General features: G+C 37.4%; 1 protein-coding gene across 1 annotated transcript; it reads right to left on the bottom strand.

The window, feature by feature from the left end:
• On the bottom strand, positions 494-27,843 carry MPC2 (mitochondrial pyruvate carrier 2). The gene is made up of 5 exons (XM_018046457.1): positions 27,021-27,843; positions 11,101-11,141; positions 3,509-3,593; positions 2,442-2,553; positions 494-709 (listed from the first exon to the last, which is right to left on the bottom strand). The coding sequence occupies exons 1-5, from the start codon at positions 27,127-27,129 to the stop codon at positions 673-675; spliced, it is 384 nt and encodes a 127-aa protein (XP_017901946.1). The 5' UTR covers positions 27,130-27,843; the 3' UTR covers positions 494-672.

The following is a 27,867-nucleotide window of genomic DNA, read 5'->3' on the forward strand; positions in this document are numbered from 1 at the left end:
GAGACTTCGAGTCATGCAACAGAGTCCTCCTGCTCTTCACCTAAGTGCCCCTTGCTTAATAAAATCTCTTGCTTTGTCAATACGTGTCTCCTTGAACAATTCATTTCTGAGCATTAGACAGGAGCCCCCATGGGTCACCCTTCCTGCAACAAATACATAAAAAAATATATTCTTCTTTTCAACTTAAAATATGTTAAGACAGTTTGAGGTCATGTTGCTGGACATTCCATGACCCATTTCTTACTCTCTTTAGCTTTATTTCCTTTCACCATTAGCTACTTCATCATCCTTCACTATACAAGCTATTAAACCTTCCAACTATCTTTTGACTCACTGGAATATGTGTGCTCTTCTATGCACACACTTGGGCTGACTAGAACAGAAGGAGGCCAGTGGTATGTATGAGCAATATGATTTATTATGGACAAATAGTAGAAAAAATGCTACTAATATCCACAGGTAAGTTCCTCAAGTCATATGCAAAGAGACAATATTATTAAAAGTTTGCTTTATTTTTCTGTTGAATCAAGTATCAATACTATCTCCCAATTACATTTTATGCCTTACAAACATTAGCACAATTAGTATCACCTCATCAACAACCAAATAAGAAATCAAACTAGGTCCCGGTGGTTATGTCCACATCTAGATTGCCAGGGTGATCAGGAACTCTTATTTGTTTGCTTTAGCTTTTAGTTCTTGGTTATATCTATAAAGAAAACAGAAAGAAAAAAAAATCATGAATCAGAATAAACACATTCATTTCTTAACTAAAATTTTTTTTTTCTTTTTGTGGTTGCATTGCATAGCATGTGGGATCTTAATTCCCTGACCAGGGATAGAATCCATGCCCCCTGCGGTGGAAATGTGGAATCTTAACCACTGGACCACCAGGGACGTCCCTAGATAATATTTATAATAAGAAGGGAATGAGAATCATATTCCATCTCTTCTTTTTCACTAGTCAAGAGACTACACAGTTGTAAATACAATCTTCCCAGGGGCTTATAGGTAGAAGTATGCAGGAAGGAGAATAACCTAAGGACTTTATTTGAATCTGGCTTGAAACTGTCAAAAAGTCTTAACTGACTTACAGTTTGTCGTACAAAAGTATTAATTTAATGTAAGAGTATTTTCATTCTTGAACTATATGAGAGTATGACAAATGTGAACATATGTATAAAATTACCAAAACGTAGTCACCTAGAGCTTTTAATTTTATACTCACAAAGCATCTTCCCTGAGAATAAAATCAGTTGGCAATGGGCCTGTCTAGTCACTAAAAATATAATTCTGTGACACAGGCTGGCTACTGGGTTAGGAGGTGTAACATTTAAGTTTGTTGAAACTAAGGGCAATTTCTTCATTTCTCATTAATTCTCAATTCTCATTAATTCAAAGAAGAATTAATCACAAAGCAACAGAGACTTTCCATTTTACAACACCCTGGGCTTCATTTACTAATCTTCTCAGCTGAAAACAGAGTGGAAAACTGAACAAGCACAAAAAGGAAGCTATTCTATGAAGTCTATCTTACCTCCTATATTTCTCAAAAGGTCCTGATTTCAAATATTCAACCATATTTTCCTGAGTGCTCCAGAGAGTCCAACATTTTTACTTCTAACTAAATCTCTCAATCTGCTATTTTAATTGTAAGGCTAAATATCCTTTTGTTAAATTGTATCTGAATTTCTGATATTAGAAATTACATTTCTGAATGTGGCACTTAGTGTTCTCATAGTTTTACTATCATGAGTTAATATCAGGTTAAAATAAGATGGTGTATGAGAAAAGTACTCTGTGAATAAAATCACTGTACAAACTGAAGTTTATATAGATGTAAGTTAAGACCTAAAAATGGTTATCAGGCATTTGTAGAATGAATGAGTATTCATCTATCTGTTATGTGCTAGATTATTAATTAAGCTGCAAGTAAAGCTAGGTATGTTACTGATGAATGAAATTAAATGTACTATACACTACAGAATAGAATGCTTTCTGAAAAGAAGATATATTATATAGCTCAATGTTTTCTAATTTTTTACTGAGATCATTCCATTTTCTTAGCCAAAGAAAGCTGTTATTCATAACACTTTTTTGTAATTTAGGAAGGTCCTATGGTTTAAACAAAGCCAGAGCCTCATTCTAAACTCATTCCAGAGTGTTAGCTAGTCACTGACAAATAATATCAATTACTGAATAAACAGTTTCAAGGGCTTCCCAGGTAGCTCAGTGGTAAAGAATCTGCCTGCAATATAGGAGATGCGGGTTTGATCTCTGGGTGGGGACGTTTCTCTGAATAAGGAAATGGCAACCCACTCCAGTATTCTTGCCTGGGAAATCCCATGGACAGAAGAGCCTGGTGGGCTACAGTTCATGGGGTCACAAAGAGTCGGACACGACTGAATGACTAAACGACAACAAAAACATGGTGAGCTTACCTCCAAATACGAAAGAGCTGAGAGGCTCCTGCTGTCCCAACAAAGAAATTAACAGCAAATAGACTCCAGTTTTTTGGAATAATTACAAGTGAATATCTTGACCAAATAAAGCCTGTTGAAATAAAATATTTTTAAAAAACAGCATAGGTATTGCTGCAATCTTATCTAAACATTTAATATTAGAGTAAAATAATTAGACTATGATTTTATTTTCTTGGGCTCCAAAATCACTGCAGATGGTGACTGCAGCCATGAAATTAATAGATGCTTGTTCCTTGGAGTAAAAGCTATGACAAACCTAGTGAGGATATTAAAAAGTAGAGAGATCCCTTTGCCAACAATAGTCAAAAGTATGGTTTTTCCAGTAGTCATGTATGGATATGAGAGTTGGACCATAAAGAAGGCTGAGTGCAGAAGAACTGATGTTTTCAAATTGTGGTGCGGGAGAAGACTCCTTTTTTATTTTTGGAGAAGACTCTTGAGAGTCCCTTGGACAGCAAGAAGAACAAACCAGTCAATCCTAAAGGAAATCAACTCAGAATATTCATCGGAAGGACTGATGATAAAGCTGAAGTTTCAGTACTATGGCTATAGACCTGACTCACTGGAAAAGATCCTAATGCTGGGAAAGATTGAGAGCAGGAGGAGAATGGGGCAACAGAGGATAAGATGGTTGGATGGCATCACCAACTCAATAGACATGAGTTTGAGCAAACTCGGGGAGATAGTGAAACAGAGTAGCCTGGTGTGCTTCAGTCCATGGGGTCGCAAAGAGTCAGACACAACTTAGCAACTGAAAAATAGGGAAAAAAGGTTATAATCTGAGATTTAATGAAGTTGGTATAATTCAGCATTACACAAAATAATCAGTTATTACATCAAAGAAAAATTTTTATAACCCTCCTTCTGCCTTCTTCTGCTATAGTCTAATAACTGCTTAAAGGTAATACCATTAGTTTCTTTGTGTGTGAGTGTGTGTGTATGTATTTCAAATGTTAAACAATCAAGTAAATTGATGTAAAACTAATTATTGAATGTCCTATGCGGAAGATGTTCATTTGATGTACCTGTAGCCATCAAAACAGCAGATTGAGCCGTGCTGAGTTTTTCTGCAGGTCTGGCCATGTCAGCCAATCCAGCACACACCAGGCCCTGGAAATGAACATTTTTTTTCAATGTTACTCTTTCTTAGAAGTGGAAGTATCAGAAAGCTGTTATAATTTTAAATTTCCTGGTTAGATAATTTTTCCTTAGTGTTGAAGTATACACGGTCATTTCTTCTCTGGCATATTTTAATACTGTCTTTTACAGAATCATTCTACTCATACTCCACCACCAGCATCAGTCAGAAAGTTTAGTAATGAGTCCTAAAAGAATATTAGTTATGCTACTCTACCGCACAGATTAGAATACATAATAGAATGATTTTTATTGATGAAAAATTCACTCCTACACAAAATAAAGAGATACTAGGACAATGAACCCCTACATATCCATCACCCAGTCAACAATTATTGAGATTCTGCCATATTTACCTTTCCTCCTCCCTTTCTCCTTTTTTCTTTAAGTATTTTAAATCAAATTCTAAACATGTCATTAGACGATATGGTCTTAAGAAATTCATTTTCAGGACTTCCCCTGAGGTCCAGAGGTTAGGAGTACGCATGCCAATGCGGAGGACATGAATTGGATCCCTGGTCTGGGAAGATCCCACCTGCCAAGGAGCAGCTAAGCCTGGAGCCACAACTACTGAAGCTTGGGTGTTCTAGAGTCCGAGTTCAGCAACTACGGAGCCCACGTGCTGCAGCTACTGAAGCCTGAGTGCTCTAGAGGTGGTGCTCTGCAACAAGAGAAGCCACGGCTCACTGCAACTAGAGAAAGCCTGTGTGCGGCAACGAAGACCCAAGAAAGCCAAAAATGAACAAACAAGTAAGTTCATTTTCAGGTTTTATTGAATTCCTAAAAGATGCATGAGATATTTTTTTTTTTTAAAGGTTTTTTCCTCCTAAAGAGAACACGTGCATACTTGTGAATATATACACAAATTTAAACCAAATTAAAATGATTTTTACTTAATAAAGTCAGTGGTTCAAGCAAGCAGTGATTCTGGCTCAAAAAGTGGCAAATGGTTAAATACAGAAGTGGAAATAGAGGTATATCATGACTAACACTACTTTTCTTCATAATTTTCATCCATAGTCATGTGATTTTCTTCTCAAATATCTCCAAATCACCACTCTTACATTCTTCTTCCAGGTCCTAATATACATTTTCTCTCTTGCATATTTGTTCCACTTTGGCAGGGTGGAATACTGCCCTTGTATAGGGGAAGAAGGGGACTGGTTTCTACCATTATTCTACTCGGTCCATGTATTACTACACTGTGGCTTTTCAAACAGATTTATGATGACTAGAGGCTATATTCTAGTATTGTCTTTTGGAAGAACATAGCAGCCATGATTTTGTTTATGCTCAGAGTATACATTTCATTTCTAGGACATGTTAGTAATCATTCTCTCTCACAAAGGTCCTGAGTGCCCTCTCCCACAGTTCTTTTTCTTTTCTTCTTGAAATCATCTTCTCTCTTAATATGTATGTATATATTTTCTGATCCATTTACAAAGACGTTGTAGAAATCATGCCCTTTGACTCTCTAGTATTTTAGTGTATATTTGCTAAGAACAAGACTATCTTCCCATTTTCTTAAATATTCATAATCTGATCACAAAATTTAACATGGACAAGACATTGTTGTCTAATACACAGTTCACAGTCAAATTTTGACACAGTTAAAACTGCCCCAAAAAGTCTTAAAAATTTTTTTTTCTTGTCTAGAGTAGTTAGGTCAGGAGAATACACTGCATTTGGATGTTAAACCTTTTAGTCTTCTTCTGAAATTGAAGTATAGTTGTTTTATAATACAATATTAGTTAGTTTCCTTTCCTGAATTTCTAAAAATCCTTATTTCTATACCACTGTAATCTCATGTAAATTATCTTAGAAAATCTTATTGTGAATTTACTTATCTCTATCATTTACTAGCTTGATGACTTTGGTCAAGTTACACAATACTCTCTCTCTCTTTTTTTTGGCCATGCAGTTTATTGGATCTTAGCTCCCTGACAAAGGATTCAATTTGGGCACCCTGCAGAGGAAGTGCTGAATCCTAGCCACTGGACAGCCATGGAATTCCCCATAATACTTGTCTTATATTCTTCATGTATAGAATGACAGTATTAATAGCTACCCTTGCAAGAGTGATATATGATTAAATGAGATAATATGATTTAAAGATATTTAGCATAGTGTCTGGAAAATATTACTGTTAGCAACGACAAACAGTAGTTTACATTTTTAGAGGAACAGAGGTAACGGAATATTAGCCTCTGTACCCTTTTCTGTATTTCTAGCCTCAGGGGCTAGAAGGTTGATGTTTCTCTTCTTTATTATGAACTTTACTCAAATAATAGAACTGTAGAGTCAGAGAGTGCATGGAGTATACCGAAAGATTGTGTAGATTACTCCCTAACATAAGAAGAAAGTACCAATTATAGAAAGGTCCAAAGTGACTTTTAAAGGGGGTCTTGTAAGTGTTAAGAGCCTAGGCTTTGAAGTCATATTAGACCTGACGGTTCACATCCTGAGTCCGTCGTCACTTAACAACAGTTTTAGTTCTTTGAACCTTGGTAGCTTTACATCTCAGATTTTTTCTGGTGAAGATTAAATATGAGAGAGTGTATTAAATAACCCAGTATAGACAGTTTGGCATCTAGCAGATTCAAGTTATTTCTCTGCTTCCATCAATTAAAAACTGGTTTTCAAGTGTGTGTGATTCTTTTTGGCACCTGGTTATCTCCACTGGGTGGACTAAATACTCATCAGATAGTGTAAAACATTTTTTTCCTTCTTTTCTTCCAATATTTTCTTCTCTAGTTAAAAAAACACAACTCATATAACACTTTTAGAGGAGTGTAAAAAACAGTGAAAAACCACTATATAATATTCCAATTCCAAACACTTAAGAGATAGCAAAGTTCTCAAGATTCTAAACTGTGAATTAGCCTATGTTAGGAGTTACAGCTGGAAAAGTGAAAGTAGTTAAATACTAAAAATTAGCATAGATAATCTTAAAACAATTTGACTTATTCCTAAGAACAGAAAGAAAAAAAAATTAGCTACACAATATGGTATACTGTTCAAGAGTTAAATATAACCTAGTCTGTGCAAAAAGACTATGAGCAGAAAGAAAAAAAAGCTCTGAATTGACCTTCACATACTAGTTTCCCCAGGTTAGCCAAGGGGCTTCCCTGATAGCTCAGTTGGGAAAGAATCAGCCTGCAACGCAGGAAACCCTGGTTCAATTCCTAGGTCAGGAAGATCCCTGGAGAAGGGATAGGCTACCCACTCCAGTATTCTTGGGCTTCCCTTGTGGTTCAGCTGATAAAGAACCTCCTGCAGTGTGGGAGACCTGGGTTCGATCCCTGGAGGCTACCCATTCCAGTATTCTGGCCTGCAGAATTCCATAGACTGTATAGTGGGCTAATTATTCTGTATTTCAAGTCACTGAAGTTGTCCTCAGACCTGTTTATACCAGTTTTGTTGCAGAGAAGCCAATTCTGACTCCATGTTGGAACTGTTTCTTCGACTTGCTTTTTGCTGCTTTTGTTATTATAATTATACGGAACAGCCTGCCTCAGAATCCTGCCCCTCTGCCTGACTATAAAGTGCCTTTGTTCAGAACCTTGTGCATCTGAAGATGGCAGGAGGGAAGAAATCAACACATCCCCTGCCTGAGGCTTGCCATTGCAGGAGATTGGCAAGATTAATGGTCTTTTTACTTTGCTTTCTCACCTTCCCCATGTCTGATCTATAAAAGAACCTGGCATCCAGATTCCGATAAGACAGTTATTTTGAGGCGTTAGGCTGCCATCTTCTTGGTCAGCCAGCTCCTCAATCAAAGTCTTCCTCGCCCCAATCCCTCGTCTCTCGGATTCACTGGCCTGTTGTGCAGCAAGCAGAGCAGAGCAAGTTTGGACTCGGTAACAGTTTTATTTAATGTAATTTATCTAATTTAATGAACTAGGTAAATAGCTGATATACAAAAAGAGGGTTGCTATTTCTATGAACCAAAGTGATTGCTTTGGAAAGATTGAATAGAGGTAAGTTGTTAAACTTGCTATCAAATTTGGTGTAAACAAGACAGATACAAAAAGATTGGTAGGGGGAAACACAGAAATCTAGCAGGTTTCTATTACCAGACTATTATGAAAGAGTCTATAAACTTGCTCTGATTTAAAGAAAACTAAACTAAAATTATACAGGATGCACTGTGGCTATAACTCTTCCATGATAAATGATTGAAACTCAAAATCAGTGGATCCACACACAAAGCCCTGGCATTATAGTAAATGATCGATAAATGAATATGTGTTTGTAGTCTTAGGGTTAAAATAGTTAAAAGTAAGTAATATTATTTTTGAGAATTATCCAGTTTGACCTTTATGATTATTTGATTTCAACTAAAGTGGCTAAGAAGGATTCAACCATAGTTAAATATCTAAAGAAGCACAGTCTAAAATTCTTAAGGTAGAACTTACGTGAGAACAAGACACAGGAGTTTCTATGGTTGTGCTGTCATCAGGAGACTATGCAGGATGTCAACATGAACTTAAAATAGATATTTTTAAAGGAAATAGTGGAGAAAGCACTTCTGAGTATATAATACCATTAATGTTTCAAACCACTGATAGACCAGATCAAAGAACCACCAAAGTGAAGTCGCTCAGTTGTGCCCGACTCTTTGCGACCCCATGGACAGTAGCCTGCACCAAGCTACTCTGTCCATGGGATTTTCTAGGCAAGAGTACTGGAGTGGGTTGCCATTTCCTTCTCCAGGGAATCTTCCCGACCCAGGGATCGAACCCAGGTCTCCCTCATTTTAGATAGACGTTTTACCGTCTGAGCCACCAGGGAAGTCCAAAGCTATTGGTAAAATAAAGAAACATCTAAATTGTGGCAAATTTGTGATCAGAGGACCCCTCACAAATTTACTGTAAATCAAAACTTTTTTTGGGGTAAATTTTTATTGGAGTATAGTTGATTTACAATGTTGTCTTAGTTCAAGTGTATAGCAAAGTGAATCAGTTATACATACACATGTATCCACTCTTTTTAGATACTTTTCCCATATAGGTCATTACAAGGTATTGAATAAAGTTCCCTATTGCTATACAGTAGTTCCCTAGTTATCTATTTTACCATTCTTACTTTAAAAATAATGTTTCTAGAAACAATATTTCAGAAATTAATTCCACTTTGTAGATGCATAATTTTAAGTGTTGGTAGGGAGAGAAGAGGAAGGAACTACTAATATACCTTTCATAGTATTTTTTTTTAATACTACACTGCTTTTAAATGCTTAGAGTATGAGCAGAATCATTAAAGTTGATATTCTGTAATTTCTTTTTTAAACTGATAGAGCCTTTTTGCAATATACACATCTAAAAAAAGAACTGCTCCCTAGTTCTCTGTAAATATAGTCCCCAATCACTAATTTACTCTAGTCCTGCTCTATAGGTAAGACAAAAGGGCACAGATAGAACTTGCGTAAGGCCATAAAAGGGATTGAGGGATAGCTATTGAGGGATAGCTAATTCCAGTTCTAACATTCTTAACTACTTAGATTTACAACTGAGTTTCTGAACTGTTCTAACAATTTAAAACTACACATTTAAAATAATTAAAATATCCTACAACCCAACAACAAAAAACAACTTTATAAAAACTTGGGCAAAGAGGTTAAATACTTTTCCAAAGAAAATGTAAAAATGGTCAATAAGCACATGAAAAGATGCTTAGCACAGCTAATAATATTAGGGAAATGCACATCAAAACAATGCACCACTTCACAGCCATTAGGAAGGGTATTATAAAACAACAATGAAAGTAACAAGTGTTGGCAGGCATGAATGGAAACTGGAAACCTTGTGATTGCTGGTGGAAACTTAGAACAGTGCAGCCGCTTTGGAATGTAGTAAAGCAGTTCATTAAAAGATTAAACATAGAATTACCATATGATTCAACAATTCTATTCGTAGTTATATACACAAAATAACAGAAAGCAGGGTCTGGAACAGATATTGTATGGACAACCAGGTGTCTATCAACAGAAAACTGAAAAAACAAAATGTGATATATACATACAATGAAATATTATTCAGACTTGAAGAGGAAGGGAATTCTGACAGAGATGAACCTTAGGATATTATGCTAAGTGAAAAACGCCAGGCACAAAAAGACAAATACTGAAATACTGTATGATTTCATTTATAGAAGATACCCAGAGTAGTCAAATTCACAGACAGAGTAGAATGCTAGTTGCCAGGGGCTGGGGAAGAGGGGAAGAGCTATGGTTTAACGGGTTCATCGTTTTAGTTCTGCAAGATCAAGAGTACTAGATCACAACACTGCGGAACAATTATCCTACAATTAAAAATAAACTAAAAGAAGAGTACAGGAGATTGATTGAGCAGTGACACACTCAACTCTAAATAAGAGGTTAAGGGACTTCCCTGGTGGTCCAGTGGCTGAGACTCCGTGCTGCCAGTGCAGGGGGCCTGGGATCCATCCCTGGTCAGGCAACTAGACCCCACATGCCGCAACTACAGATTCCACGTGCTGCAACTAAGAACTTGCATGTTGTGACTAAAGAATGCCTGAATGCCCCAACTAAGACCTGACACAGCCAAAGAAATAAAAAATTAAAAAAATAAAAAATAAAAAAGAGGTTAAGACGTTAAATTTATGTGCATTTTATTACAATAAAAAAAAGAAAGCCTGTAGACCAGTATTTTTCAAACTTTAAGAGTCATCAGAATCACCCGTAGGGCCTATTATTAAAACACAAAATACTGGGCTCCATCCCCATAGTTTCAAATTTAGTAAATCTGCAATGGGGCCTGAAAATTTGTGTTTCTAACATGTTCCTGGATGATGCCAAGGTTGCAGGTCCAGGGGATGACATTTTGAGAAGCACTGCATCAAGCCAAAATGGGCCCTTCCAACATAAAATCAATGATTTGTTATTAATAGCCATTACAATTACTTCTTTTCAGCTAAATGAGAACTTTATGAATGGAAACTCTGGCATAGGATAACAGCATTTACTGTGGAGTCAGAAGTTCCAGATTCTATCATTTATCAAATGTTTATATATATATATATATATACTGGATAAATTCTTCTGCTTTTTGAGACTAATTTTCCTTGCCTCTATTTTGGTGTTAGTATCTTAAGTTCTCAAAGTAAGTTAATAACAAAAGTTAATTTTGGGCAGGGGGAGGGGGGAGTTCAAACCAATTTAATGTTTTACATAGTCACAAAATTTTAGAATGAAGTTTCATGTTCTTAGGGCCCACAATTATAATCTTTTTGATGATAATTAGTTCCCCAAAGGGCTCCTTATCTAAGGAGTTCAAAAGACCCCAAGTAGGTAGTATGCTTATAGAGTAAAATGATACATCTGAGAGTATTTGTATGAAATTATTTCAAGCCGTACCATGAACACTTAAAGTACATCCTTCAGAAAAGTTACTTCAAATTAATAAGCTCTTTTAAAGAACATCTTTTTCAGTAGCGTCAGCCAAAACCCAAGACTTACCCATTTCATAATTGGAGCCCAGAAAAATACTGTTCTGGGACCTGGAGAAAAAAAAGAAGGAAAAATTTAGCAATTAACCAACTATTTTCTATATGTCTTTTAAACAGCCATCACCACATTTCAAAAACTCCAAGATTTATCATTCTATTTCTAATAATTATTACTGTGCTTTCTGCATGCTTTGTATTTAAGTTAAAATTTAGAGAATCACCATGGTATCAATTTTTCATACAAGTTGTTTTGATTTCCTTGTCAATTCTCTGTATTTTTGAGAACTATCAAAATTAGCTAAAGTATAATAGAGGTAGTTTTGGAAACTATTCTCAGTGTATTTTGCTTTGAACATGGAACTTAATATCATTTTATTTAAGGATAATCTTCAATTTGAGGAAATGATAAATTATGGAATTTTTGTGATATAAACCTCAGTAGATATATATATATATTCACTAATTCTATTAATATTTATTATTATAAATGATGTCACCACATGTATTCTAATAAAAGTTCTTACAAAAATTCTGTTTATCCTAGTAAAAAATTAATGAACCTAACTTAAAATTAATTTAACCTAACTTTAAAGGGCACACAAGAAAGGGAAAAGTCCTTGTTTTAGTTATTCTGGTACTCATCCACCTAATGCAAAATGTTCAATAAATGTTGACAGTATTTTTGAAATACTGTATTTTGAATATATTTGAATTTCAAAATAGTGACAGCATTTTGAAGAACAACTCTGGTTTTCCAGATAACCTGGAATTTGAGAAGCATTGTGAATTTCAGAAACGAATAAGCAATTTGTTTCAGAGCTGGAAGTAAACTCACAGATCATCCTTCATTTTTACCAAAAAGGTTCAGAGAAGTTCCATGACCTACTCAAGTCATGTGGGTAGTAAGCCCAGCACTGTAACTAGAAACTAAATGTTCTAACTCTCAAACTTGTGCTCTTTAACCAATAACCAATGACATAAGTTCTTACTCTTCTAAATACACATCTCTTTTAACCTTTCAGGGTATACAGTGACAGTAAAAACAGATTTGTCCATGGTAAATCAAAAGCTAAATCCAATACACATCAGAGCACTTAATATTGTATGTATGTTCTCTACATGCTGGATCAACAAAAGACATTTATTTCTTCACATAATTGCAAGTAAGATTTTTAAACCAACTCAAAATTTTAAAAGTCTAATTATATTCATGATTATTATTTCTACCTTAATATTCTACTTTACTTTGTACAAATAAATAAATCACATCTAAAAGGGCGTAATCACCCAAAGGTAACACATTTATTTCTCTTCATCTACTCCAGTAATATTTCTCAACAGCACTATCATGTAAAGATGATTTTTTTTTCCCCAATTTTACCCCTAGTAGATGAGCATGGGAATACCAGACCACCTCACTTGCCTCCTGAGAAACCTATAAGGAGGTCAAGAAGCAACAGTTAGAACCGGACTTGGAACAACAGACTGGTTCAAAACTGGAAAACGAATACATCAAGGCTGTATATTGTTACCCTGATTATTTAACTTATATGCAGAGACAACAGGCAAAATGCCAGGTTAGATGAAGCACAAGCTGGAATCAAGACTGCCGAGAGAAACATCAATAACCTCAGATATGCAGATGACAATACGCTTACGGCAGAAAGCAAAGAGGAACTAAGGAGCCTCTTAATGAAGGTGAAAGAGGAGAGTCTAAAAGCTGGTTTAAATTTCAACATTCAAAAAAATAAGATCATCGTATCTGGTCCCATTCCTTCATGGCAAATAGATGGGGAAACAATGGAAACAGTGACAGACTTTGTTTTTGGGGGCTCCAAAAGTCACTACGGACAGTGACTGCAGCCATGAAATCAAAAGACACTTCCTGTAGAAAAGCTATGACAAACCTAGACAGTGCATTCTAAAGCAGACATTACTTTGCCACAAAGGTCCAAACAGTCAAAGCTATGGTTTTTCTATTAGTCAGCTATGGATGTGAGTGTAGGACCATAAAGAAGGCTGAATAACGAAGAATTGATGCTTTCAAACTGTGGTGCTGGAGAACTCTTGAGAGCCCCTGTGGACAGCAAGGAGATCATACCGGTCATTCCTAAAGGAAATCAACCCTGAATATTCACTGGAAGGGCTGATGCTGAAGCTCTAATACTTTGGCTACCTGATGCAAAGAACTGACTCATTGAAAAAGACCCTGATGCTGGGAAAGATTGAAGGCAGGAGGAGAAGGGGACAACAGAGGATGAAATGTTTGGATGGCATCACTGACTCGATGGACATGAATTTCACCAGGAGATGGTGAAGGACAGAGAAGATGTGTGCTGCAGTCCACGTGGTCACAAAGAGTTGGACACGACTGAGCAACTGAACAACAACAAGGTGACTATTCACTGTCATTAATAAAGAAATGTTTCCAATCACATACATAAATAACATTTAGAAGATAAAATTGAATTAAACCTATTATTTAAAAATAACAGATGGTGAAACTGGAAAAGCATGGAGCTAAAGAAAACGCAGGGATTTAATATAGATTTAGTTGTAGTTGTGACTTTAATTTGTTGCAGAGATCATTCATTCATTCATTCACTCAGTAATTACTTCATGCTTTATAGTCTCCTAGGCACTAAGGATACATTGCCAAATAAAACACAGTGCTGGCTTTTAATAACTTAAGCACAGGCAGGTTAAGTAAAATCATATCTGTAAGCTGTATAAAAACATTTAAGGGAAACAATTCTAAAGTGCTTTTCAGGAAAACCACTCTGTTTCAGTTATATACCACCAATCAAAAGTGAAAATTAAAGCAGTGATAATACTCCCTTTTGGGGTGCATTTTGGCTGAATTACCATCAAAAGTAGTTGGTTAATGTTAACAATAAGGAGAGAAATTTGAAAAATATAAAAAATGGTATTTGATCCTTGTGTAACTTTTGCTTATTAATTAGTTCTAAAAAAGTATCAAACAGTATAAACCATTGCTTACCTTTAGCAATATTAAGTGACTGTAATGTTACAGTTTGGACTATGCCACTGTTCAACATATCATTGGTATATTTTTGTAGTCCTCTCAAACTAATTCACATTGTTCAACGTGATTTAAAATACAATGGGATTTAAAAATCAGATGTACTATTCAGTTCAGTCGTTCAGTTGTGTCAGATTCTTTGCGACCCCATGAATTGTGACACGCCAGGCCTCCCTGTCCATCACCAATTCCCAGAGTTGACTCAAACTCATGTCCATCGAGTCAGTGAGGCCATCCAGCCATCTTATCCTCTGTCGTCCTCTTCTCCTCCTGCCTTCAATCCTTTCCAATATCAGCGTGTTTTCAAGTGAGTCAGCTCTTCACATCAGGTGGCCAAAGTATTGGAGCTTCAGCTTCAGCATCAGTCCTTCCAATGAACACCCAGAACTTACCTCCTTTAGGATGGACTGGTCGGATCTCCTTGCAGTCCAAGGGACTCTCAAGAGTCTTCTCCAACACCACAGTTCAAATGCATCAATTCTTCGGCACTCAGCCTTCTTCACAGTCCAACTCTCACATCCATACATGACCACAGGAAAAACCATAGCCTTGACTAGACGGACTTTTGCTGGCAAAGTAATGCCTCTGCTTTTTAATATACTATCTAGGTTGGTCATAACTTTCCTTCCAAGGAGTAAGCGTCTTTTAATTTTATGGCTGCAATCACCATCTGCAGTGATTTTGGAGCCCCTGAAAATAGTCTGACACTATTTCCCCATCTATTTCCCATGAAGTGATGGGACCAGATGCCATGATCTTAGTTTCCTGAATGTATTACTACTAATATTTTACCAATAATCTACTGTAATGAGATGTGTATTTACTTATATTGCAGGGAAGGCGATGGCACTCCACTCCAGTAGTCTTGCCTGGAAAATCCCATGATGGAGGAGCCTGGTGGGCTGCAGTCCAGGGGGTTGCGAAGAGTCAGACACGACTGAGCGACTTCACTTTCACTTTTCACTTTCATGCACTGGAGAAGGAAATGGCAACCCACTCCAGTGTTCTTGCCTGGAGAATCCCAGGGATAGGGGAGCCTGGTGGGCTGCCCTGAGCGACTGAACTGAACTTACTTATATTGATAAATCTGGCTTATACATACGAGTTTCTAAGTAAGCTTATTGAAACCCTAAAACACTAAAAACATTTTTTTTCCAGTTATAACTCATAGTACACTCTAGGCATGAGGGTGGGGCAACCCAAAAGGAGAGGGGCCTCAATCCCTCTTGGCTTTCTCCTTTTATGTTTGTCTCCTTCTGGCCTTGAGCCTGCCCTAGGCAAATTGGGCTGGCCAAGAAGGGGGCCTGGCTGTTTCACCTGAAGTTCTCACTCCTGTCAGTGGATTTTCCTTTGTTCCGTTTTTGCAGGCTGTTTCCTTTGTCTTTTAGCCACCACCATTTTGGGCTCCTTTTTCCTATTCTAACTACCTAACATTCCCCTCCTCAAGAGATGGGAGGCCCAATTCTTTGGGAATAGGGGTGTCGAGGTCTCTCTGGCTACTTCCTGCTCAGCTGGGATGGCTAGGGGCATTGGGCCTCCCCGTCTTGCTCCTAGAACATTTAAACTTAATCCTAAAGTTCCTCTGTAGTTTATCTTACTTTCTCAGTCTTCAGGGAGCTGGATACCATCTTTAAACTAATAATTCTTTGAACACTAGAATATCATGGCATAGCCCCCGTCTTTCCTTATGGGCCAGAACAATTATTCATCTTCTTACATACATATGACAGCTAGTCATTTTTATGCTTGACTATGTACTGTAAGTTTTTTATATTTTAAATTAGAGCAAATCTAGACAGTACAGAAATGGTTGCTGGGAGAGTTAAAACTATTAAGGAATTCTAAATTTTAATGTTCTTATAACTGAGTGAAAATCTATATTTAATTCCTGAGTTATTAATCTTTAATCTAGTGTCCTAAACTTTGTACTGTTCTGATCACAGCCACTATTACACCTCTAGAACTCTGGCACATAATGATTCCTTCTTCTCAATATTTGAACAAAATATGGAAATCTTTAGTAGATCAGGTTGGCATTTTGAAAGAAATGTTTAAAGGATAGAAAACATGAAGGCATTGAGTTTCAAAATATAAATTCCTAATCCTAACTTGTTGTTGTTTGGTCGTTAACTTGTGTCTGACTCTTTGCGATCCTGTGGATTGTAGCTGCCAGGTTCCTCTGTCCATGGGATTTCCCAGGCAAGAATACTGGAGTGGGCTACTGTTTCCTTCTCCAGGGGATCTTCTCAACCCAGGGCTTGAGCCCACATCTCCTGCATTGGTAGGCAGATTCTTTACTCCTGAGCCACCAGGGAAGCCTAAGTTAATTAAATTTTAGCCCAGGACACTAGTTCTCAACCAGAGGTGATTCTGCTCCTCAAGAGACATTCACAATGCAAAGGACAACCCCCTACAATACTCCAGCCCCAAATAACTATTGTGCAAGGTTAGGAAACCTTGGTCTAGGTGGACTGACAAGCTAGGCAAACATGCAACCAGTTTCATGACTCTAAATCTTAGTTCATACAGCCTCCTCCCAATATCTGGCCTTGTCTTCATCTGGCTAACTCCAGTATCCTTCTAAAACTCATTGCAGGTTTTGTCTCCTCAAGGAGCAGATTAAATGCTCCTTCTCTGAACTCCCAAAGCAGCAGCCTGTCTATTCTTCTACTGTTTTCTGCACATAACAATTAAACTGAACTGCTTATGCATCTATTAATTAGACAAAGTCTTGAAGTTAAAGCCTGTTTCTTAGTTTTCCTAGACAAATAATACTTTTGAACAGAATTGAACTGGATGAACCATATCCAGGAGAGATGCTAATCAAAGATATTCAAATTTTAGGAAATTTGAATATTGCCTTGATTCTGCTGCTTCTTCAAGGATGAACTTCAGGACACCAGGTTCTCTGTACATTAGGGCTATACTAGACGTTGACTCATTAGGTACTCTACTGTTACGCCATGATACTCCCCTTTTTGGCTCTTGAAAATTCTTTCCATGAGTCTGATGCCATAATGTACTAATCCTATAAGTCAATCTTTTCAAACTCTCTGGTTACTTTATTTAGCTTGAGTTTCTGAGATTCTTATCATCACACTTGGTTTATTTATCTTTGTCATATACAAAGTCTCGGGGTCATATGCAGTGTCAATTACCAAGTTTATTTTTTACTCCTGCATGAGGCTTGGCTTCATCACTCCAGGATAAGCCAATACATTGTTTTGGTCTCTGGCTTTGGATTCCCAAACAGACACCATTCTTCTGTTTCAAAACTGACGCTTCCTCTTCTGTTACCCCAAAAACTGTTTCCTCTAGGGTTCTAGTTTCTTTACGAGCTGAAATGGTTGACCTTTCAGGGTTAATGAACAGTCAAGCTTTTCAGTAGCTTTGCCTGGTAACTGATTTACTCAACTGCCCTGTGCTTGGTGGTAGTTTTAAAATATCAACTGTCCTTCTCCCACATAACAAAACTAAACAAAAACGTCAAACAGTAAATTATGGTTGCTAGAACAAAGGTCAAAAGAAGTTTAAATACTTTATTTAGGGAATAATTTTAAACTACAAAACAAAGCCTGAATTAGTTTAACGACGGCTAAGCACTGAATTTAACAACATCAGTAGCATATATATATTGTAAAAATAAGACATTCTAAATTTCTAATTTTTCTGAAATGTCAGAGGATGCTGACAACTGATGCAAATAATTAGAAATGTGTAAGTGCAAACAACAAGTAGTGTTTTCTTCATTGTTTAAAAAAAGGGGGGAAATAGCAATACCCATGATCATACAATAAGTAAACAAAAATTTTTAAAGAAAACTTATTTTATTTCATCCTTCCACTTTTAAGTAGTCATTTTCTACCTTAAAAGTAAATAAGTCAAATAAATGTAGACATGTATTAATTTAGGTATAGAGGCTATTTTCTTAAAAACAGCAGTCAATCAATAATAAAAATGGTAATGAGGAAACATTCCAAGTGATTTTGACATTTAAAACATGAAACAAGGTAAAACAATTTTTTTACTGAAGTATGGTTGATTTACAATGTTGTGTTAGTTCCAGGTGTACAGCAAAGTGATTCAGTCATACATATACAAATATATATATAATATATATATATATATTTTTATTCTTTTTCGGATTCTTTTCCATTATAGGTTATTACAAGATGTTGAATATGTGAAAGTGAAAGCTTTGCTTCCCTGGTGGCTCAGCTGGTAAGGAATCTGCCTGCAGTGTAAGAGACCTGGGTTCGATCCCTGGGTTGGGATCTGGAGAAGGGAAAGGCTACCCACTCCAGTATCCTGGCCTGGAGAAGTCCATGGACCCTGTGGTCTGACACAACTGAGCGACTTTCACTTTCCCAGTTGGTCCTTGAAGTATACAATAGGTCCTTCCTATTTACCTAAAACATGAAGCTTAGACAAAAATGTTTTGCAAACAGGTACCGCTCAAACAGTGAGAATACAATGTTACACTATCTTTCCTAGATCTGGGAAAAACTGGTTTATGTTCTGCAGTGACACAGCTGTTCTCACTGAAGAGCACTAAATAATAAAGTAATTAAATAATTATGATACTGGAAGTGATTATAATACCTTAAAATCAAGATAAGCATAACTAGAGTATCTAGCTAACAATCCTTATGATGAAAGAAAAAACTTGATTAGGCAGAAATTTTAAATTGCTGAAAATATACTGAATAAAAAGCAGCTCTTAAGAAATTTAACCTGAAGTCCAAGATGAGAAAAATGTATCCCATCAGATGTAAACGTACATTCTTTTAGACAAACAATTAACTAACAACACATTTTCATCTTGTTTCTTACAAGTCCACTTTTGGAAGTTGAAAAAGATGTCAAATGCTGACTACTTAAAACTATGAACTGTAATGTAAAACAAACATATGGTTACGAAAGGGGAAAAGGAAGGTGGGGAGGGACAAATTAGGAGTATAGGATTAACAGATACAAACTATTATACATAAATTAGAGCCGCAACAAGGGTTTACTATAAAACTACGAACTATTTTTAAGCATAACAAAAAAATTACAAAGAATAACATAATGGTCATTTTCTCTTGTGTTGTTAAATTTTGTCTGATTTTTAAAGTGAAACTATGTTCTTTAAAGTTCAAATTTTTATGGAAGAATTTGAGAAATTCTGCAAGAGAATAATACAACCAAATATGTAAGAGACATATATTTTCAAACAAATTAACAAATCTAGTTGCCTTGATGAACTTGTTAATAAAACAATGACATATTGGTTATTTTATTTCCTAATTTCCTTATCTGAGAGGAACTTCTGCTAATGAAATACTTCATAAATTCTACCTAGAATGAATGTCATTTATTGTGTAATTCTCTTCCTAGGGAAAGATTTCCTTCCTGGAACAGAGTAAGTGACTTTTACACACATGCAAATGTATACATATACAAATACTGCATAGAGGTGCTCCCAATGTTGAAAATAAAATTCTTATTGAAAGCCGTCCACTACCCCACCTAAATCCTTTCATAACATTTCTTTACAGTTTATTGCTTTCAACATCCCTGAACTTTCCTCTGAAGTTCCTTTTATCAATCAAGTCTACCTTTTTGCTATCATGGAACCAGCTACTTACAAATTCTTAGAATTCATACATGTTATTATTCTTTGACACAGATAACTCACTGCCAAAAATTACCCGTTTTTATTTGTACTAAAGCTAGTTCTGATTTCACAAGGAGAACATGATGGGGCTACCATTTCAGAGTCAAGCAATCTTTCTGTCTTCTGTAAGCCTTGGAGAGAGCTCACTGAAACAGTACCCAGAACATCATGGGTGAATAATGACTTTTAAAATGCTGAATGAAAACAGGTTTTGGTGAAAATGCCAAAGAAAATAACAGGTGAAGTGACTAGCTATGATAGGTAATATGCATTTTAGGGTTGATACATTTTAAAATTATACATTTCTTCAATAACAGACTCAATGAATTTTAGATTTAGAAAGATTGTTTAAATTATCTAGTTCAGGCATTCATCTTAGAAGCCAGGTATATGAGGTCCAGAAAGGTAAAATTACTTATATAAAATACATAGCACAGCAAGGATAAAAAATCAGGTCCCTAAAACCTAATTTAACAATAATAATATAGTATTCCCTGATGTAATCTGAGTTTCCTGAAGCCTCTAAAACTAAGAAAAGTCACAGCAGAAATACCAAATTGTAAACTGTTACAGCTGGAAAGGACCTTAAAGAAAATACAAACCCTCTTATATTTATAGATGAAAAAGAAAAGGCACTTCTTCCAAGTTAATTTGTCTCATATTCATATAGCTCCAGATAGACTAAGAACCAGAATACAGGCTTCTTTGACCCCAGTCGTCTTTCTACTATGCCATACCATAGTTTAAACATATTTCCATCTTTTATAGCCAAAATTAGTATTATTATCTGTCTTAGAAATAAACTATTATTTATTGATGTGTAGTTGATTCATAATGTTGTGTTAATTTCAGGTGTATGGCAAAATTATTCAGTGATCTCTATATATATATGTAAGCACTTTTTCAGATTGTTTTCCCTTATAGGTTATTACAAAATATTGAGTATAGTTCCCTGTGCTATACAGTTGGTTATCTATTTTATAAATCAGTAACATGTATATAACAAACTATTTATAGCTTCTCCAAGGGCTTGCTTCTCCTTTAGTATATCTAATGAATAAAATTAGATGAGGCATAAACAGCCTTAACCGCTTAAAATTAGTTTAAAATCAAAGGTTACGTTAAGTGTCAAATTGACATATTATAGCAAGTATTGTATTACTTTTATGATTTCTTCTGAGAATACACAATCTCTGTGGCCAGGGATTTTTATTTTATTCATTAAAATAACTCAAATGCCAAAATAGTTTCCAATATACAGCAGGCCCTCAATAAATATTAAACAATTCAACTTTATTGGAGCTATCTAGTTTAAAGATATTCTATTTGACATCAATAACTTAAATATTTGAAATCCCAACTTCCCCTTTTGGTTCTCATTCCTAATTTTAAGCTAATAGAAGTTAATACTATAATAAATAATATATGTATACTTATATATTTACTATATAGTTAATCATAATATATACTAAACACTGCTAATAATAGTTCATTTAGTATGTTTTTATTTTTAAAATATTCTCTAGGTCTATAAGATAGAAAGGAAAAACTAATTCTCTGGTCTAGGAAAAAATGTAAATATTCCTGTTGTGAACACCTTAACGTACTTTTCTCATCAGCCTTCAGAGAGAGGATATCATGGAATGTAAAGAATATTCTTAGCAATAGTAAGCTAAACACAGCGACACATTTTGCAGAAATATTTTTCCAAAAGTTCTTCCACTCAAGCCAAAATATAACTCATTATAAGCAAAGCTATGGTAAGCAAAAATTATATATATAGTTAAGATAGTTATTTTATGTGCTGACTTAATTGAAGGATAGTTTTTATTTATTTTTATTATTTATTTATTTCTCATTTAATTGTTTCCTCAGTTTTATTGAGATATAACTTTTTTTTTTGGCTGCACCTCACCGCTTGTGGGGTCTTAGTTCCCTAAGCAGGGACTGAACCTGGGCCACAGCAGTGAAAGCGCAGAGTCCTAACCAGGTAATTTCTAAGGTATAACTCTTTAGAGCGGTGGTCTCCTTTTTTCCTTTTTCTTTTTAAAATTTTTACATATGTATTTATTTATGGCTGTACTGGGTCTTTGTTGCATGCAGGCTTTCTCCAGTCGAGGTGAGCGGGGGCTACTCCCTAGTTGCAGAACATAGGCTCTAGAGCTCTAGAGTAGGTGTGGCATGTGGGTTTAGTTGTCCAAGGCATGTGCGATCTTCCAGGAGCAAGGACTGAGCTTGTGTCCCTTGCATTGGCAGGTGGATTCTTAACCACTGGACCACCAGAGAAGTCCTTTCCCAACTTCTTTTGAACATACTGCCCCATCAGTTTAAAATATATGTGAGCATACACCCTTATATATACATGTTGACTCCATGGAATTCAGATGTGTACAGATTTTCCTCAATTTATGATGGGGTTAAACCCCAATAAATCCACTGAAGGTTGAAAAGATCATAAATTGAAAATTTATTTAATACACCTAGCTTAGCCTAACCTACACTTAAATTGGGCAAAATCATCTAACACAAAGCATATTTATAATAAATTGTTAATATATAATAAATGAATAAAGCTTCTAATAAATTATTGAATATCTCATCCAACTTATAGAACACTGGGGCTTCCCAGGTGGCACAATGGTAAAGATTCTACCTGCCAGCGCAGGAGACACAGGAAATGCAGGTTCAATGCTTGGGCAGGGAAGCTCTCCTGGAGGAGAAATCGGCAACGGAAGAGCCATGAACAGAAGCAGCCATGGGGTCATAAAGAGACACAACTGAGAGACAAAGAACGCAGCACACGCGTACTGAAAGTGAAAAACAAATGGTTGTACGGGTGCAGAAGAGATGCAATGGTTGTTTACCCTATGGTTGACTGGGAGTTGTGGTTTGCTGCTGCCACCTATAAGAGCATCGTACCACATATCACTAGCCCAGGAAAAGATCAAAATTAGGATTCCTACTGAATTCATGCTGCTTTTGAACCATCTTGTAGAGTTGAAATCTGAAGTTGAAGCACCCTAAGAGAGGGACTGTGTATTTACACACCCACATATATGTGTGTGCACTAATATATTCCATCTCACAAGATATACACAAAACGGAAACTTTAAAGAGATGAGGTGCTAATAGAAGTTCTACTGTTTTCTTCCTATATTCCAAAGTTTCATTTTGTGCATCCTTTGGGACAATTCACCCCATTCTGGAGCTCATAAATACAAATGAAAGACACTCTTCCTCTAATAATTTTTTTTTCCAAAGTAAGCTTGCCTTTGACTGTGTGGATCACAATAAACTGTGGAAAATTCTGAAAGAGATGGGAATACCAGACCACCTGACCTGCCTCTTGAGAAATCTGTATGCAGGTCAGGAAGCAACAGTTAGAACTGGACAGGGAACAACAGACTGGTTCCAAATAGGAAAAGGAGTACGTCAAGGCTGTATATTGTCATCTTGCTTATTTAACTTATATAGAGTACATCATGAGAAACGCTGGGCTGCAAGACGCACAAGCTGGAATTAAGATTTCCGGGAGAAATATCAATAACCTCAGATATGCAGATGACACCACCCTTATGGCAGAAAGTGAAGAGGAACTAAAGAGCCTCTTGATGAAAGTGAAAGAAAGTGAAAAAGTTGGCTTAAAGCTCAACATTCAGAAAATGAAGATCATGGCATCTAGTCCCATCACTTCATGGGAAATAGGGAAACAGTGGAAACAGTGTCAGACTTTATATTTTTGGGCTCCAAAATCACTGCAGATGGTGATGGCAGCCATGACATTAAAAGATGCTTACTCCTTGGAAAGAAAGTTATGACCAAACTGCTGCTGCTGCTGCTAAGTCGCTTCAGTTGTGTCCGACTCTTTGCGACCCCATGGACTGCAGCCTTCCAGGCTCCTCTGTCGATGGGATTTTCTAAGCAAGAGTACTGGAGTGGGGTGCCATGACCAACCTAGACAGCATATTCAAAAGCAGAGACATCACTCTGCCAACAAAGGTCCGTCTAATCAAGGTTATGATTTTTCCTGTGGTTATGTATGGATGTGAGAGTTGGACTGTGAAGAAGGCTGAGCGCTGAAGAATTGATGCTTTTGAACTGCGGTGTTGGAGAAGACTCTTGAGAGTCCCTTGGACTGCAAGGAGATCCAACTAGTCCATTCTAAAGGAGACCAGTCCTGGGTGTTCATTGGAAGGACTGATGCTGAAGCTGAAAACTCCAATACTTTGGCCACCTGATGTGAAGAGTTGACTCACTGGAAAAGATTCTGATGCTGTGAGGGATTGGGGGCAGGAGGAGAAGGGGACGACAGAGGACAAGATGGCTGGATGGCATCACCGACTCGATGGACTTGAGTTTGGGTGAACTCCAGGAGTTGGTGATGGACAGGGAGGCCTGGCGTGCTGTGAATCATGGGGTTGCAAAGAGTCGGACACGACTGAGCGACTGAACTGGACTGAAGCTTTTAAGCAAACATTGGGCAGCATGATTTCACAGCAAACATTGGGCAGCATCCTTTCAAGTCAGGAGACGGGGGGCACTGAGAACTGAACTTGCCCGGACACACATATGGATAGAACTCTATTCTTACTCTAAAGAAGCAGACCATTTTGTGCCATAGACAATATGTAGATAAATGAATGATGAAGACCACAGGTCTAACTATATATATATATAGAATGCAATATTCTAAGTCTAATAAATATTTATATAAAGACATATTCTTGTGACTTGTCTAGACATATTTGTCAATGATACAATTAAATCTCAAAAATGTAGAATACAGCCTTGTATATTACTGTGAAAATCTCCAATATGTGAATCCAGCCTAATGATGATTAGATATATCATCTAATATAATGGTTCAAAAACACACTATTATGTAAAATAGTACACAAAAACCTTGAATATTCCCTGTTAAGTCTTAGAACAATAGTTTCCTCAGATTTTATTCAATACTTGTGACAATCAACAAGTTATATTTTTCATGTTTCTTCATTTCTGCATTGGTGTGCTGACAAGTTTTTAATCACAATTTTGCAGTGATGGGTACTCTTACTCTGTATAGAGTGAATTAACACTAATATTTGTTGAAAGTCTATGTGCAAACACAGCTACATTTTATAGACAATATATCACTTAACTTTCACAACAATCCTTAAATGGTGATAATTCAGTTCAGCTCAGTTTAGTCATGTCCAACTCTTTGTGACCCCATGGACCCCAGCATGCCAGGCTTCCCTGTCTATCGCCAACTACCGAAGCTTGCTGAAATTCACGTCCATTATTTTGGAGATAATTATTATTCCCATTTTATATATTAGGACTAAAGGTTAGGGGATTTAAGATCAAGGTCACACAGCCAAGTTTCAAATCCAGGTCAATCTGGCTTCAAAGCCTATGCTCCTTCCATCACATTGAAAAAAGGGTTACAGTAACTGAACTAGTCCGAGCATCTAGATAAAATACATGATCTACAAACCAATCTCAAATGAAAGATAATTCCCTTTCATTCTAAAAGTTGAATACACTATTAAATAATAACCAATAAACTAATAAACAATGACTATAAGCGGTTAGAGCCAAGACCTTGGAAAAGATCACTATAAAACTACCCTCCAATTTTGTTTTAAGTAGTTTAAAATTGTTCCTCCTCTAGCCTGTCTTTATCCTACAGACCAAATACAAAGCTTAAGAGGGTCAGCACTGACTGCATGAATTCAGTTGAGACTAAAGCCCAGGGACTTCCCTGGTGGCCCAGTGGTTAAAACTCTGAGCTTCCAATGCGGGGAGTGTGCGTTCAATCCCTGGTTGGGGAACTAAGATTCCCCACATGCCACACAGTTGGCCAAAATCATGCCATACAGGCCATAATCACGCCACACAACGTGGCTAAAAAAAAAAAAAAAAGCCCAGATTATTACAGAAGCATTGCTCAACTCTTCCTCCTGAAAATCTCTGCCACAAAACAGAGGACAATTTCCAAAAACTGTGTCCTAAAGAACCAAAAAGCAAATAAACTAATCTTCATTAATAAAAACCTCTCCTTAAAGGTCAATTTTATAAAGGGTAAACTACTGCAATAAATAATATTATACTAAAGCCTAATTCCAAGACACAGACTAATCCATTATCAAATTTGGAAATCAGATTTAGTAATCATAGATTCCCAAGAGCTGCTTCATAGTCAGATATGTGGGGAGATATACAACTTTCCTAATGACACCAGCCACAGAGATAGATTTAACTATGTAGAGAAAATGGCCATGGGGGGTTGCACTTCAATCTTTCCATTTATAACACACTTTCTCCTTTGCTAAGTCTTAGGCTTGAAAGTGACTTCAGAATGTATCTGGTTTGAGTTCCCAGCCAAGTAAGTACTATTACTAACGTTTGTACAACAGGTAACAGGATTTTAGACCTTAAATAAAGTGTTGGAGGCACTGGGATCTTCCAGTTTCTTACAGAATTATTTTTTCAACTACAAGAACACTATTTTCCAATAGGTTAAAGAGAGAGCTAATATTTATTGAGGATTAACGAATAATCAAACACATATGTTATCTTTAACTCTCACATGGACCACATTTTACAGAAACTAAGATCTAGGATTTTACCCAAGGTCACATCTATAATTAGCAGCAGAACAGAATTTAAATCCAGGTCTGTCCACACAAAAAGGTTCAGGAGGAGCTTGTTCAGTAGTAATTTAGGATAGACTAAAACAAACTAGACCTATGGGGCAAGGAATGACACTGACTCAGAAACTGCCAACGCTTCTGCAGGCCTGTCAGCTGGAGCTGAAGGAAGTATGACCTTTACTCCAAACACTCTAGGGCGGTAAGACAGCTCTTCGACGCGTGGGTCAATATATCACTACTCATGGAAGGAAAGGGGAGAGAATGAGGTTTCCTGGTGCCCCAGACCCTTTCTTGGCTGCAGAAATGAAGAAGGGTCAAACCAAGAGGCCTGGTCCGGATCTGAGTGGTGCCTAAGAGAAGCAGTGCAACAAAGGTCGCAAAGGGCGCAGTCTTGAAAATCACGAGTTTTAGACATGTTGGAAAAGAAAATGTGAAAAACAAGGAGCATGGGAAAGTACACAGATTCACTTGAGGAACAGGGGTTGGGGTTGTGGGTGAACTGTCCACTGGCAGAGTTGTCAGTGGATTGGTAAAGAGAGGAAAGGGACAGGAAGGGAGGTCTCGGTGGGAGCCACTGGGTTCATTACCTGCCGGGTGGTTGTACAACGGCCTCAATTTCTCAGGCAGCAGGAGCTCCACTTTATCAAGGACCCGATGGTAGGTGGCCCGCAGGCCCCGGACGCCGGCGGCTGACATTCCTGCGGACGAGTGATCGTGGGCAGCCGGGTGGTAGAGTGGCCGCGTGCTCGTCCCTGGCAGGCAATGTAGGGCAGCTCGTCACTCTCCCCTGTATCAACGTCTCTCGCCCTCTCTCCGTGGGTGCCTGCCCTGCCCGCTGCTGAGCCTGACCCCCAGCGAACCACCCCTTGGCCCGCGCTCAGAGAAGGTTGTGGGGGCGGAGACTCTGCGACGGCCCGCCCCGAGCCCGCCTACTGGCTTCTCTCCTCCGGGACCCGGGAGGAGGGGCTAAAACAGGTGATTAAAGGATAGCCTTACCGAGTCAACCCAGAGGCCTACCGGCAGCGCGCTTGCGCAGGCAGAGCTGCCCGCACTGATTGGCCCGTCCCCCAACGCAAGCCTCCAATTTCTTCTTCCTGCTCTGGAAGCCATGTTGGAGAAGGGAAAGTGAAGTTGCATCGGCGGATACCCTTTCACTTTGGTTAAGGAGGTCCCCAGATAAAATGGACTATTCGGGCCTTCCGTGCCCCGACTAAAGATGACGCCGCACAACTCTCTTGCTTCCTCTGGAATGAGACTCGTGAGCGCGAGACTTACGACTTCAGCTACTTCTCTATTCCTCATTTATCCATAGAGTACTGAGGATTTAACTAGAATGGCCTGATCCCATTTTTCTAGGGTAAGGGCGGCCATGGCACACACCTGCCTCAGTGCCCAGGGGTCGTCATCTCGCGAGAAAGGCCTGGAAGGGCGGGT

Source organism: Capra hircus, chromosome 3 (assembly GCF_001704415.2).
Source record: "Capra hircus breed San Clemente chromosome 3, ASM170441v1, whole genome shotgun sequence".
In the NCBI taxonomy this organism is placed as follows: domain Eukaryota; kingdom Metazoa; phylum Chordata; class Mammalia; order Artiodactyla; family Bovidae; genus Capra; species Capra hircus.

Bases quoted from the DNA above. Each gene is read 5' to 3' on its own strand.
- MPC2 (XM_018046457.1), bottom strand. From the start codon at position 27,129: ATGTCAGCCGCCGGCGTCCGGGGCCTGCGGGCCACCTACCATCGGGTC. The intron at 11,142-27,020 runs GTAATGAACCCA...TTTTTTCTCCAG, and splicing joins GTTGTACAACCACCCGGCAG to GTCCCAGAACAGTATTTTTC. The intron at 2,554-3,508 runs GTACATCAAATG...TTATTTCAACAG, and splicing joins TGCTGTTTTGATGGCTACAG to GCTTTATTTGGTCAAGATAT.